General features: G+C 41.8%; 2 protein-coding genes across 2 annotated transcripts in view; one reads left to right on the plus strand and one right to left on the minus strand.

The window, feature by feature from the left end:
* The first annotated feature begins 1,066 nt into the window (after window positions 1-1,066).
* exosc7 (exosome component 7) lies at window positions 1,067-8,588 on the plus strand. Its single transcript, XM_023976665.2, has 8 exons — window positions 1,067-1,175; window positions 1,375-1,476; window positions 1,606-1,700; window positions 1,815-1,980; window positions 5,840-5,910; window positions 6,061-6,184; window positions 6,362-6,517; window positions 8,429-8,588. The coding sequence occupies exons 1-8, from the start codon at window positions 1,119-1,121 to the stop codon at window positions 8,531-8,533; spliced, it is 876 nt and encodes a 291-aa protein (XP_023832433.1). The 5' UTR covers window positions 1,067-1,118; the 3' UTR covers window positions 8,534-8,588.
* Window positions 8,589-11,236: 2,648 nt separating this feature from the next.
* cdcp1b (CUB domain containing protein 1b) overlaps window positions 11,237-14,654 on the minus strand; it is a 29,526-nt gene continuing 26,108 nt past the window's right edge. Inside the window, exons 10-12 of the mRNA XM_023976330.2 lie at window positions 13,377-13,733; window positions 12,438-12,525; window positions 11,237-12,294 (exon numbers count right to left, since the gene is read on the minus strand). Coding sequence (XP_023832098.1) covers window positions 11,772-12,294; window positions 12,438-12,525; window positions 13,377-13,733 — 968 coding nt within the window. The 3' untranslated portion in view covers window positions 11,237-11,771. The remainder of the gene's footprint in view (window positions 12,295-12,437; window positions 12,526-13,376; window positions 13,734-14,654) is intronic.

Genomic DNA, 14,654 nt, shown 5'->3' on the forward strand with positions numbered 1-14,654 from the left:
CAAAGGCCGGCAGATGGTGATATTGAGTCGTTTAAGTGTACCGTCCAAAGCGAATGCATGCAGCTGGCTATTTAGTGTATAACACGTATATCCTCCATGGACCAGTTTGTACATACATCGAGTCTGAATTGAGAATGTTTTAATGATGAGAATGCGGAAAATATGGGTACTTTCTTTATGAAACACATTTTCCACCACCATGTAAGAGTGGCTAATGGTACTTCCTGATGATGTGCCACGCTTTCAGCCAGGGGTAAACAACAGACTGCTGCTACTTGATTGGCTGTATTCATGACAGAAACATTTACCATTTAAGAACCAAACAGAGAAAACAGAACGAAACGGGGAGGGATCTACCTGAATTTGTCCAATAGAAACTCTCGTTTGCATTTTCTGTTTGGAGTAAACGGTTTGCAACAGAATCAGCATAATGATTACACCCCAGGACTAGCATTCATATTTGCATGGTTATGGAAAGTGGTGTTTCATAAGGAAATTACGCACATTTGCCGTTTTTTTCTCACCATTAAATCGTGTTGAGGAGGAAATCGACGCCTTTGCAGCCTGAATCGAGAATGTTATATGTTTGAACGGCTCCACGGGGGATACAAGTGTAGCCTGCTGCATGGACTCCCTTTGGACGGTAAGATGAAACGACTCAATATCGCCATCTGCCGTCCTTTGGGCTATGCATCTAACTCAATTTAAACTCCAACTCTACTATAAAGTAGTATTTTGCTAAATATCATCCCTCGCCTACTTTTATGTAATAACTATAGCTATTTGGTTCATAAAAATGTCCAAGTTAAAACATAGCAGTAATCAAAGAAATATCGATCTTAAAATTGTCTGAGTTTGAATGCATAACAAGCCAAATCATTGACATGTTATCTCAAAGGCTATGAAGTACAAATTCAAACAGTCCAAAAACATACAAAATTCCGGGCATTTGAATCGAATGGTAGAACTGTGTTGATTTGTACACTGATCCAGCATCAATTTGGATAGTTTCTGCCACTGAGGTACAATAAGAAGCTTAGTTTTATCTGTGCCTTTTTGCCGCTCTTTGATGACGTACACAGCGGAAGAACACATGAGGTATTTTAGTGCAACGCATCATGGCTACTGTACAAGTCAGTGAGGCTGAAAAGGTGTATATTTTGCATGGTGTACGGGTAGGTGGTATTCTGAAAGATATTGCTACATGCTCTTGTTCAGTTTACCTTTTTGCGTGAATTCATTGTTTTATGGCTAGCTGTCTTTCTTTACCACAGCGAAAGGCATCCTTTTGACATAGCTAGCTAACAAGCTAACGTTAATGCCAGAATGTGACAAGATATTGTTCTTATGTTCTATGGTCATTTTTTTCACCAGGATGACTTACGGGTTGATGGACGAGGATGCGAGGACTACAGACACATGGAGATTGAGACAGAAATGGTGTCAAATACAGATGGCTCAGCCAAAGTGACACTGGTAATTTCAATGCTCCTTGCGAAACAATGTTGCACATCAAAAAACTAACACAGTGGAATCTGACATGTCAGACAGTGAGATACATGTATCATATCCCTGCATTCAATATATGTGTCTTGTCCCATGCAGGGGCATACAGACGTGCTAGTGGGAGTCAAAGCTGAAATGGGAAAGCCAAGGCCCATGGTCCCAGATGAAGGCTACCTGGAGTTTTTTGTTGATTGGTGAGTGCATTGTTGTTTTGGTTGGAGTACAGTATAAATCTAATATGAGGGACACTGGTGGTAGTGTTGTAACAAGTCATCTGATGAATCACCCTCTTCTTGTACCCCTCCTAGCTCTGCCAATGCCACACCAGAATTTGAGGGTCGGGGTGGTGATGAGCTGGGCATGGAGTTGAGCAACACCCTCTACAAAGTGTTCAACAACAGATACAGTGTGGACCTGAAAAGCCTCTGCATCAGCCCAGGGGAACACTGCTGGGTGCTCTATGTGGACGTGCTGGTGAGTGACTGACATGGCAACGGGGCCTCAAAGTAGAGGTCTTAACAGGTTCCAAAATGGATCTGTGGCTTTCCCACCCGACGCGATATGCATCAATGAATTATTTTTTTTAAACGTTCCCGAATGGACCCAAGGACAGTCAGACCCGTTCCGAAAAGGCCTGTGGCAAAACCGACCCGTGCCGTTTCGGACCCGAGAGACCCGTTCAGATCTGAGTAGAAAGAGATAGAGAGAGAAACCTCCGACCTGGTGCTACCAGCACCCTCAAAAGAACGATATTGGCCAAATGATCCACAGTTGCATGTCCTTAACTGCCTATAACAAATTACCAAAAAACGATTTGCTTCGTCGTGTAGCATATTCAAAACTTCATAGCCTATTGTTTTATTGGTTTTTACTTTCCTAAAACAATAATTGTTGACCTCATGGTTCAGATGTTGGAGATTTTAGRGCTAAATGCTTTAGGTCATTGCTTGCATTTAGGCCTATAGTCCACTGTAGGATATAGATATTTAAAAATATATATATATATATGAAAGAAGAAAAGCTTAGGCCTTAAAGAGACCGCTAGAAAGATAGAGAGATGCCGGCTCCGTGTTCCCAAACCACTATGCATTCTTTATCCTTGTCAGATAGGCTATTACCGCTGTACAGATAAAGGTGTACAGAAGGAGGCAAATTCGTTAATTTTCAACCAGATTATTATGTTGTTGTTTTTTTTATAAAGATGAGCATTACATTGTTCAATGAATAAAGGTGAAACTCTGGTAGGCCTAAAACATTCTTCCTCACTGCAAGTTCAACAGCAGGTGTCAATTGAAGCTCTGGTGCCAGGGGCGGACTTAGTGATTTGGAGGCCCCAGGCGAGGGCCAGTCTGATTGTCCAACAAATCACTTCAAAAAGTAGGTCACCTTTACATCCAAAATAATTCCAGCATCCAAACAGTGCACTGTGCACCTGCCAGCTTTTCTTCAAATCGCAAGTGGCTGAAACTACTGTATATCACCGGAGAGAGCATCCGAGCGAGCGAAACGGCGGCCCTCTCTAGGTTTTACTACATGTAGCCCATGTATCTGATTTTTGTCTGGCCCCCAAAAATTGTATTACATGCTATACTCTTTTTGGCCAGACAGCATCGATACATAGGCTACACATGCATATCATTTGCCTTGACGATGATGGCAGTATTATCAGCAGCACTTGTCTTTTTACTAAAGAAACGCGTATTGTATACCCTTAGAGTCTAAGGGCCCGGGGCTGGGTTTCTCCTAAGCTAGCCTCTTTGACAACCAGGCTTCCTTAATACGGGTAAGCCTGGGGAGGTTTATGGCCAAAAAATTTGCTAAAAAGGGTGGAGACGCGGTGTAAATCAGTGACCCCGCGCTACATGTCAAACCAATCAAATGCCTTGCTTGGGCGGAGCGCCAATAGTGCTCACTAGATTAGTGTCGTAGGTGCAACAGTGTGCACAGATTCTTTTTACAGTCTATGGCGGGAAATCGCTGATTTAAAACCTCAGCAAATGTTGGCGTATGTCCATTTTGTGTATAGAGCACACTTCTGACAAGACAGATTTATATTTTTCCTCCGGGTGTTCTTTCATTTTCTGCGACGTTGCAAACTAGCGTACGGAACAACTCTCTGCAAAATGTCCCTCCCGGTCTGAAAACAGTGACGAACCTAACACGTAGCACCAACAGGCATGTGGGGGGAGGGTTCTTAAAATGTAACATCCAATCAAAATCTTGCTGCTGAGAGCTAACGGACCATTCAAACGGTTTTTGCAATTCTACAGACCTCCGAAAGGAGGCGTGACAGCGATGTGATTTTGGAGATATTGCAACGCGACGCTTCTACTAAGCTAAAATATGGAATTGTTTTAAGATGTTCGTATCACGGATACGTTGTCTATCTGATGTAGAATTTTAGGACAAAAGGAAGAATGATTTGAAGTGTCTGTCCTATATCTGAGAGAGATTTGGAAAAAATGTTTTTAACCGTGGTATTAGCTGTGTACCTTTGACGTGGAGATGCCTAATTCACTTCCATACATTTTTCGGCCCTGTACCGGGTTACCTTCAGACTAGTCCTGTGGCACTTGTGGGGGTTTAAGAGCAAAACGAAGGGCGTCTCATCTTTCCGTAGAGGTGTCATATTCTTTTTTTATAAACTGGGTGGTTCGTGCCCTGAATGCTGATTGGCTGAGAGCTGCAGTATATCACGTGTATGACAAAACATGTATTTTTACTGCTCTAATTACGTTGGTAACCAGTTTATAGTAGCAGTAAGGCCCATCTGGGGTTTGTGGTATATGGCCAATATACCACGGCTAAGGGCTGTATCCAGGCACTCCGCGTTGTGCTTAAGTACAGCCCTTAGCCGTGGTATATTGGCCATATGCCATAGCCCCTCAGGCCGTATTGCTTAAGTAGACCAAACCGTTCGGACACTGCAGACGTTTTCGTGACAAGACTGAATTTCAAGATGTCGCCTGGTCTGACAAACACAGCTGTAGTTCTGCCACCTTCCAATGCAGATGTGGAATGACGACATCAGCAGATGCGGTGGATTGAAGTGCAGCCCATGTTTTTTAATTATAATTTTTTAACTCTAGCTTTAACAGACAGATTTTGAGTGTGATTGTTTTGGTTATTTATTGTCTCGAGGAGCATGGGGGACCTCAAGCGGATAAATTATTATATGTACAGTACCAGTCAAAAGTTTGGACACCTACTCGTTCAAGGGTTTTTCTTTATTTTTTACTATTTTCTACATTGTAGAATAATAGTGAAGACATTAACTATGGAATCATGTAGTAACCAAAAAAGTGTTACACAAAAGATTTTTCATATTCATGGTTTGAGTGCGAGTTGCCCCTATAGCAGGCCTACCAGTAATTCTATTTTATTGCTACAAATACAGCATTACAGTTGGAACTTAATTAGGCTAAAGAAAATGTCTCAGAATGAAATAAAAACACTTATTGCATATTTAAATTTTAATTTACTGGTTTAAACCTTCACAAAAGTTTTGAACAGGCTTATATTGCAGCAATTACCAAAAAAGGTGAGTTCCCACTGTAGGCCTACAAATGACAGCAATAGGCTAATGATATTTATTTTACAACAGGCCTACTTCAGTAGCGGTGCGTGGGTAAAATCACTGGGGAAGTCGAGACAGAAAATGTAAAGGCATATTACAATATGTGTTATGGATAATTGCGTTGTTTGCTCTGTAACCTGTTAGTTCATATACTGTACCTTGCGCCCGTAGGCCTAAAAAGACAGTGGCAGAATACATTCAACCACACCTTTTTGTTTCATCACAAAACCTGGAGAGCGACCTCTGTCTAGTGAAGTCCACAAAGCATATTGCATGTCACAAATGGTTACATGACCTGCTAAACAACTATTGATTTAGAACCACGGAGAGTTACCGTAAGTCGCAAAGAAAACAGGAGCTGCCTCCACTATTCCAGCACCATTTCAACATCAACATTTCAACATCCATCAAATCACCTCTGCTTAGTCTAATAGTGACAACTAAAAGATACCAAAAACGATTTAGTCCAGTCGACTTAGAATTAGTGCATTCATGTTAGGTGAGTGAGACAACATATCACCCTCGGGGGGGGGGGGGGGGGCAGGGAAGAGAAGAGCTTTGACTGAGCTGAGCGGGAGCTGCCCTCCGTAGGGCTGGGAGGGCCAAGAGACCAGAGGTGGCAGGAGTGCTCGGGTTGGGATGTAGGGTAGCCTGAAGGTAGGGAGGGACAGTTCCCCTTTCAAAGTGTAATTGGTCTCTTATTTATTTATTTGTGTGTGTGTGTGTGTAGTCATCACTTTTTGTTTTGTTTCTCAGCTCCTGCAGTGTGATGGAAATCTTTTTGATGCCATCTCTGTTGCCATTAAAGCAGCTCTCTTCAATACAAAGTAAGGCGCTAAGCTTCAGTTACCACTTTGCTCATTAAATTGCAAGAAATAGATGCTGTGATTTCATAAAGTCTGTCCTACAGAGCTCCAGCAATAGAACATCTAGTCCTGAGTCAAACACATTCTTGACTTTCCCTCTCTTCCCGACAGAATTCCCAAAGTGCACATCTCTGAGGATGAGGAAGGAGGGAAGGAAATAGAGCTGTCAGACGACCCCTATGACTGCATGCGACTCAATGTGGAGAACGTTCCCTGCATCGTGACCTTGTGCAAGGTGGGTTCGGTCATTGACATGGCAACACCTGCTGAGATGGTATTATAAGTGTAACAAATCACATCATTTACATGAGTACATAAGTTTAGTTTAGACAAAGGATAGTAAGCTGGATGGTTTTGTCCACAAATGATGGTTAGTCACACATTATTTGTGTGTGTCCTCGTCTCACTCCAGGTGGGCCATAGGCACGTGGTGGACGCCACGCTGCAGGAGAAGGCGTGTTCGGTGGCCAGCCTGATCATCTCTGTCACACACAAGGGGACGGTCACCTGTGTCAGGAAGGTGGGGGGAGGCAGCCTGGACCCAGAGAGCATCTTTGAGATGACAGAGGTGAAATAGGATGCCTCTTTTTCATACCATCTGTCTTCACCCAGGCAAACTTATTAGCATAGAATGTTCAGTTGTATCAAATGTTAACCTTATCAGCACAACACAAAGTTGGTTACACAATTACACCTTTTGTGTAGAGGAAATTCATGAAGTGTGTGAATGTACAGTTTATTTTGTTTATGTGAATGCATTGCAATGTACAGTGCATTCAAAGTATTCAGACCCCTTGCCTTTTCCCCCCCATTTTGTTACGTTATAGCCTTATTCTAAAATGGATTTWAAAAAATCACCAATCTACGCACAATACTCCATAATCACAAAGAGAAAACTGGTTTTTAGACGTTCTTGCAAATGTGTTAAAAATAAGACGCACAAGTATTCAGCCCCTTGCTTATTCACATAATTATTAAGATCCTTTGCTTTGAMCACCGAAATTGAGCTCAGGTGCATCCTGTTTCCATTGATCATCCTTGTGATGTTTCTACAACTTGATTGGACATGATTTGGAAAGGCACACACCTGTCTATATAAGGTCCCACTGTTGACTTGCATGTCAGAGCAAAAACCATGCCATGATGTCGAAGGAATTGTCAGTAGCGCTCCGAGACAGGATTGTGTCAAGGCACAGATCTGGGGAAGGGTACCAAAACATTTCTGCAGCATTGAAGGTCGCCAAGAAGTGGCCACACAGTGGCCTCCATCATTCTTCAATGGAAGAAGTTTGGAACCACCAAGACTCTTCCTAGACGTGGGCACCCGGCCAAACTGATCAATCGGGGCAGAAGGGCCTTGGTCAGGGAGGTGACCAAGAACCCGATGGTCACTTTGACAGAGCTCCAGAGTTCCTCTGTGGAGATGGGAGAACCTTCCAGAAGGACAACCATTTCTGCAGCWCTCCACCAATCAGGCCTTTATGGTAGAGTGGCCAGACGGAAGCCACTCCTCAGTAAAAGGCACATAACAGCCTTCTTGGAGTTTGCCAAATGGCACATACTCTCAGACCATGAGAAACAAGATTATCTGGTCTGATGAAACCAAGATTGAACTCTTTGGCCTGAATGCCAAGCGTCACATCTGGAGGAAACCTCGCACCATCCCTATGGTGCAGCATCATGCTGTGGGGATGTTTTTCAGCGGCAGGGACTCTGAGACTAGTCAGGATTGAGGGAAAGATGAAAGGAGCAAAGTACAGAGAGATCTTTGATGAAAACCTACTCCAGAGCACTCAGGACCTCAGCCTGGGGTGACGGTTCACCTTCCAACAGGACAACGACCATAAGCACACAGCCAAGACAACGCAGGAGTGGCTTCRGGACATGTCTCTGAATGTCCTTGAGTGGCCCAGCCAGAGCCATGACTTGAACCCGATCGAACATCTCTGGAGAGACGTGAAAATATGTCTTAAAGTAATGATGGACTGTCGTTTCTCTTTGCTTATTTGAGTTATTCTTGCCATAATATGGACTTAGCCCTATTTGGTAAAAGACCATCTTCCGTATACCCCCCTACCTTGTCACAACAGAACTGATTGGCTCAAACGTATTAAGGAAAGAAATTCCGCAGTTTTTAACAAGGAACACATGTTAATTGAAATGCATTCCAGGTGACTACCRCATGAAGCTGGTTGAGAGAATGCCAAGAGTGTGCAAAGTTGTCATCAAGGCAAAGGGTGGCTACTTTGAAGAATCTCAAATTCAAAATATATTTAGATTCGTTGAAATTTTTTGGGGTGTTACTACATGTGTGTAATTTCATAGTTTTGATGTCTTCACTATTATTCTACAATGTCTTTTTTTAAATAAAGAAAAACCCTTAAGAATAGGTGTGTCAGCTTTTGACTGGTACTGTGTGTGTGTGTATATATATCTCCAACACAAACATATTCTGATGCTCTGTTGTGTGTCTCTACAGACAGGGAAACGGGTAGGGAAAGCCCTCCACGCCCCACTCATGGAGCTTCTGCAGGAGGAGGAGAGTCTGGGAAAGAAGAGACAGAAAGTGGGCTTTCTTGGTTAGCATCACTGTTTTTGTAATTGTTTACTATTCTAATAAAGCTTTTTTTATTTGTACAGTCTGTTTTTCCTTGTCTGTTTTCTGAGAAAAGTATGAAAGATATTTTTTATTTATTTAAAGACTTATGCAATGTGTCTTCCTTACACGTCAAAGCAGGGAAATTCTGAATCACCAATAAAAATTGTGTATGGGTATTTTGAACAGTGTCTTCTTGGCATTCAAATGGCTCCAATAAAAACTAAAGCCCCTTTTGAGTCTTCCAGGTTGGCCAGGATTTCACAAATGTTCAGCATTAAGTGAAGTTCATATCAAAAGTGCTTATACTGTATATCTTTTAAACTGTATATGTTTTTCTGTAATTGAGTAGATACAACTCTGAAAGTCGCTGTGTCCTATTGTCCTTGCCACGTGTTCGTGTCATCAGAGGAGCATAAAGTGCACAGCCGAAGAGCAGATGTGAGACTTGACCATTTCCACTTCGTAAGAGCCCTGGCCTGGGGCGTCTGCTCTGTGCTGCCTGAGAGGAGACTGGTCGAAAGAAACATGTCTGTTTACTACTTCACCATTTAAAAACCTGACCAAGATCCTGAGTAAAAAAATGTAAGCKAAGAAATGAAGTTACATTGCAATCATATTAGAGATCATTTAGTTGATCATTAAGTGAGTAAGATGTCATTTGACTCATAGAACCACTATTGTTCTCTTTCAAAGTACAGGGTGGGGACCACTGGGACGCCCAGACATAAAACAAGGATGTCAGTGCATGCGATGTCTCGGTCTGGGAGAGTATCAGGTCCTAAGGTTGGACAGGTCAATTACACATTTATTTTCCTTTTGTGGAAGTGAGAGGGGAGAAATTGACAGGGTCTACATTGAAGTAGTCATTCAACATTCCAGCAGGAAGAAAAAGGTGGATGCCTTACACTATATAATTGTCAGAATATATTTATTTCCAGTGTTTAAATAGTTTTTAATCAAATAAGTTAGAATTTGAGAACATTTTTGTTACACACAGCTCTCATTTTCCGGAAGATTAACTGCAATACAAATATCTGGCATTGCCACCTTACTGGAGCAGGAGCCTAGTGCTCAAACTTTGTGTCCTCTTTAATTGAGTCCATCCTGTTTTCCAACTGCGTCTGTTCTGTGGTGCTGCTGGACCCCAGATGAAGGCAAAGATGCACCCATAGAGGAACTACAGAAGCAGATCAATGACATTGTTCAGGATCTAAATAGTATGAAGGAGCAACAGGCTTTGAAGTCAGGTGAGATTCCCACAGACTGGTATTGTGCAGGACCCTTTGGACATAACAGTATTTTTGTTTTAACACTTCTAAAGGCGCTCTGACCATACAGTTTCCAGCTGGTAGAATTGAATTTTAAATGTTCTCTTGGCTCCTCAGTTTGTTTGAAAGGGGTCAAGGTTCATGGCGGGTGTTTCCTGGAAGAGCTACCACACAGCCTTTGACAACAGCATTGCCCTTGGGGGTGTTATCAGTAACCCCTTGTCCAAGGACTAGAACATCCATCTCAGCGACTACATCCACCATCACATTGGCCCAGATGAGCTGATCTGGCTGGACATCAGTTACATGGTGACTGAAAGCAAATGGATGGACCAGGCAGGCAACAGCATCCTCTACAAGAACTGGAACTCTGATTCCAGATCCCCAAAGACAAATAGTTCCCAGAACTGTGCCATCCTCTCAGAGTCCATTGGTGGGAAATGGTTGGACAAGAACTGTAATGAYAAGGCCTCTGTCTACGAGTTCAACATCATCTGAGGAGTGCCATTTATTTTATCTGCATTTCCCCTGCTTGAATTATGTTTTGTTGCCTACCAAAAAAGCATACCTTATTTTCAACAATGTATGCTTTAAACCCCTGAATTTTGGACCTTTTAGAAAGAGTTACTTTTCTAGAGCCAGACAAAAATAACAGGTGAAACACTGGTACATGGAGAATTCTTTGTAAAATATAATGGAGTGGTTTCCTGGACAGAGATTGAGGATTATCCAGGACTAGGATTAATCTGCATCCAGGAAACTGCCTCAACGACACATTTTCATGTGAATTTGCACATGTATGAAATCCTTCAATTTACTATCCAGATTTTTGGTACTTAATCCAACACTTTCCTATCTAATTGACAATAATTATTTCAGAGAACTAGCCTTTGAATACTTGTTTGTTTTATCACACAATGGCTAGACTGATATTATCTGAAAAATATATAAAAAACTAAATAGTTATTAAATTAGAATGAAAACCCAACTACTACACTTTACTGAACAAAAAATATTTTTGGGAATGTTCAATGAACAGTGATTATAATATATATATATATTTGTTTTTACCTTCGTACTGAGGACAAGATTTTAAACCAAAGTTTGCCACAATCTGATGACCCTTGGCTTCTGGCTAAAGGTTTGGTTGTTTCCTGTAAAAGTCCCTCCACAAATACTCAATGGTAACCACTCCAATGAAAACCTTCCAAACAATCGGTCTTCCGCGGGTCAAGGTTATAACAAGACAGGACTTAAAAGGTCACAGGTTTTAGCCAAAGGATGAAATAATGTCACTTTTCCCCATAACAACAAGGAAACCTTTTGTATTTTCTTTGTAAGTTTTAGTGTTTTGGATTGATTACCTTGTCTATCCTAAAAAAAACGGTATTATTCACAATATCACACTTTCACAGACCACTCAAAATGTCAAATTAATTTATTAACAGAATTGGCAGAGAAAAAGTTTGGTAATGTCTAAAAATACATTTACAGAGAAAAACCTTTGGCAAAACAGCATACACAATGCAAAAAAGCTAAAAGTAACCCAAGGTTACTCATTGGATACAAAACAAGCAACCCTGCTCCTAAATCCATGGCACACCAGTGGCCCAGGGCAACATTCATTCTATTAAGTACATACTAGCATATAAAACAAACATAAAATACAATCAAGAAATATACACAAAAACCAAGTCGACCAGTATTGTAGAAACAGAAGAGCAGCACCATGTGCTGTCTCAGAAATTGCTTTCAAGGAGCTTGGAGGAAGCGTAGACTCAGAGGCTCCAATGAAATGTAGTACCAGTGTTGTCTGATGGTCTTATGCAGTAGACAACACATCACTAACACAAACTCCCTGATTGTTATGCAAAGGCACATTTACGCTCCATTTCTACACTGCAGTGAACTTGCAACAATGTGAAATGATTAACAGTAGTCCATCTCACAGTATGCTAAATGGATTCCTCCCCATCCGAGATCTCTGGATCTAGGATTTGGTCTGCACCCGACAGTCGAATCGTATTTATATCCCCAGTGCTCTTGAACGTGTACAGCTCGTTGTCCACCATCCTGCGGTCCATGAAGCCCATGCTGTTGTGACGGTTTATGGGCGTGCGAGGTCTTGATGGCATGAAGGATTCCGACGGGTCCAGGAAAGGTCTGTACATGTCTTTCTCAGGCAACAGTTCAGGCTCATGGTCTGCAGCAGTCTCTGTGATCTCTGGCACTCCGTCCTGGAGCGGCATGAATGTCCGGTAGGTGTCGACCGGCTGTCCTTGGAAGTGGGCCTGGATGGTGCCCACGTAGCTGGGCTCAGGGAGCAGGTGGCCATACACCATGGTGTCTTCGATGGAGGCGTAGACGTGAGACTCATTGTCCGACCGGGTTTTGTGGAACATGCCGTCGCCTGGGATGAAGATATTCCCTTTCCTTACGTAGATGGAAGCCTCATTGACCATCGTTCTTTTCTTCTTCCTGAAAAGCACGAATGAGGAATATAAATTGTTTTGAGTCAGACAAACTACAGGGGGGGGGAAACGGCCAAGTCATACAATGACCTTGGATTGAACTTAACATCAAAGCTATACAGATTGTTTTGGTGAGGCAGGTGTTCTCACCTTATCACCAAGCAGACGACTGTCAGCACAATGAGCATAAGGAGCAGCACTGCTCCCACAGCCCCCAGAATGCCGCCCTGGAGCAGCACTATAGAGACACACACAAGAAGACAATCATGATTAGATATGGTAAGAATTAGACAAATACAGCAGCTTGTACTGTAGCAATGAAATGGGGTGCTGGTTTATGAGCAGGCTGAAAGACAGTTGCATGGAAGCATTATACTGTACATCCTCCCTTGCAACAAAGTTACTCCCATGTAACAATTCAAAACACTATGGCAAGTTTCAAGTTGATTGAGCAAAGAGAAGTGGAGTTATTAGGGTTTCATTTAGGGTGTAAATAATGTTTTACAAAGATTCCATTTTCTCATCTTTTGACGGATTTCTTAGATTTTCTCAAATCGTACTAGACAGTAATACATGCTAAGAGTTAAGGTTCACAACTAAATTGCATGCTGTTTATTTATACTTTATTTTATTTTTTATAAACACCTGCTTTGGCATYCACCTTCCTACCCTCAAGAACATCAATCAGTTTCAAGTTGATAGAGCGAAGAAAAGTTGAATTAGGGTTTGAATGAGAGAGCAATAMTATTTTGTAGAAAGTTGCGCTTTTCTCTTCCATCTTTTGACATATCGCTGAGCTTTTTTCATACTTTGTAGAGGGATGAACATATATTCTGAGTTGAGTCAAGCTTCACTGCCAGCACCCCTAAACACAGTGTTGATGATTATGAGACCACCATGTATCCCTAATAAGTGCCCTACGTGTATTGATGTCATTTAAGAAATATAAACAATTGTTTTCATTTTCCCTCAAATTGAAGATCTCTTAAAGAGTTATTGAAATAACCAGAAAAGGTCTTGAGAGAAAAATGCTAGAATTATGCAGATCTTGTCACAACMTCATAATAAACATTACAAACAGGTCCTTACTGCTAGTATTCTGCAGGGTGACCTTGCTGAGCACACTGAAGTGTCTGTCCTCCGGCAAACAGTTGGACATGTTGAGGTAGAAGCTCTCAGGGACCATCAGCTTGTCCTCTGCCGCCTCATCCTCCCTTTGACTCAATAGCTCCTCTGGAGAGCCCAGGGTCTGCACCTTGATGCACGTGTGCCCCTGGCCACACTTGGGCTGGCTGATGTTAGTGAACAGCAAGTTGGCCTGGAGGTGGCCRGGCAGATTGACGATCCAGGACACGGTGGAGTACGGCTTCATACCGCTGGGCCAGTTTGGGGTGGCCAGGAGGGCAGGGGAACCCATTCTGGGCTGGACAGTATATATGATGCTCTCTGATAGAGAAAAAGTAAGTGATGAGGAACAATCATTTCCAATACAGTTTGAACACAGTTGTTGAAGAGAGGGAGAATGGCATTTTCCACTGAATCAATTTTTAAAACAAACCCCCTTGCTATTGCTGTATTTCAGTGCCCTCTTGGGGATGTTACACAAGAAAACATAAAKAGGTAAGTGAAGAGGCTATTAAAGTAACTGTTCAGTGTTTCCAGATTTCTATGAAATGTGACCTGGCTTCTACACATKGCTTACAAGCCACTGATGCAGACCTTTGGAACATCTACATTTTATAAAGTATAATAAATCCATGTAATATAGCCTACACCATCACAATAAATCCATTATTTATTTTAGACGGGTCTAACGAAACATGATATGAAYTAAATGTGGTCCATTTCAGAAGAACASAATAGCATACTCTGAGTTGTCTTTATGTTAGGTCCTGATSTGGCTATGCCATATGGCCYTGGGCTARACTAGTTCATTAAGCAGACAAGATTTGCTTAGAATTGTGTGGCATAATTTTATATTATTTTATCGTATGAAGAATACAATTGAACAAAGCTGAATAAAATAAAGGATATTTTCTCTAAACGATTTGAGGGAGAGCGCACATGCGGCTATTCTGTGTTGAGCGGTTAAAAAATAAATAGGTAAGATTTCCCTAACCCTAACCCATTATAAATAGACTGCTGATTGGCCAGCTCCTCCTCCTCAGAAGTATGACATCATACTCTATGAGGAAATAGCAAATATTTTTTAAACGGTTTGTTTGAGATACAAGTTTTTGAAGTGAATTTATGCTTTGGCCACCAATGGGGATATAGGATGAGTCAATTTGGGTAGAGTTAAAATAATGAGATTGTCACTGGACAGTTACTTTAAAAGATTTAAAACGTGACAAAAAAAGATTAGGT

The sequence above is a fragment of the Salvelinus sp. IW2-2015 genome, linkage group LG31, assembly GCF_002910315.2.
Source record: "Salvelinus sp. IW2-2015 linkage group LG31, ASM291031v2, whole genome shotgun sequence".
Lineage (NCBI taxonomy): Eukaryota > Metazoa > Chordata > Actinopteri > Salmoniformes > Salmonidae > Salvelinus > Salvelinus sp. IW2-2015.

Bases quoted from the DNA above. Each gene is read 5' to 3' on its own strand.
- exosc7 (XM_023976665.2), top strand. From the start codon at position 1,119: ATGGCTACTGTACAAGTCAGTGAGGCTGAAAAGGTGTATATTTTGCAT. The intron at 1,477-1,605 runs GTAATTTCAATG...TGTCCCATGCAG, and splicing joins GCTCAGCCAAAGTGACACTG to GGGCATACAGACGTGCTAGT. The intron at 5,911-6,060 runs GTAAGGCGCTAA...TCTTCCCGACAG, and splicing joins GCAGCTCTCTTCAATACAAA to AATTCCCAAAGTGCACATCT.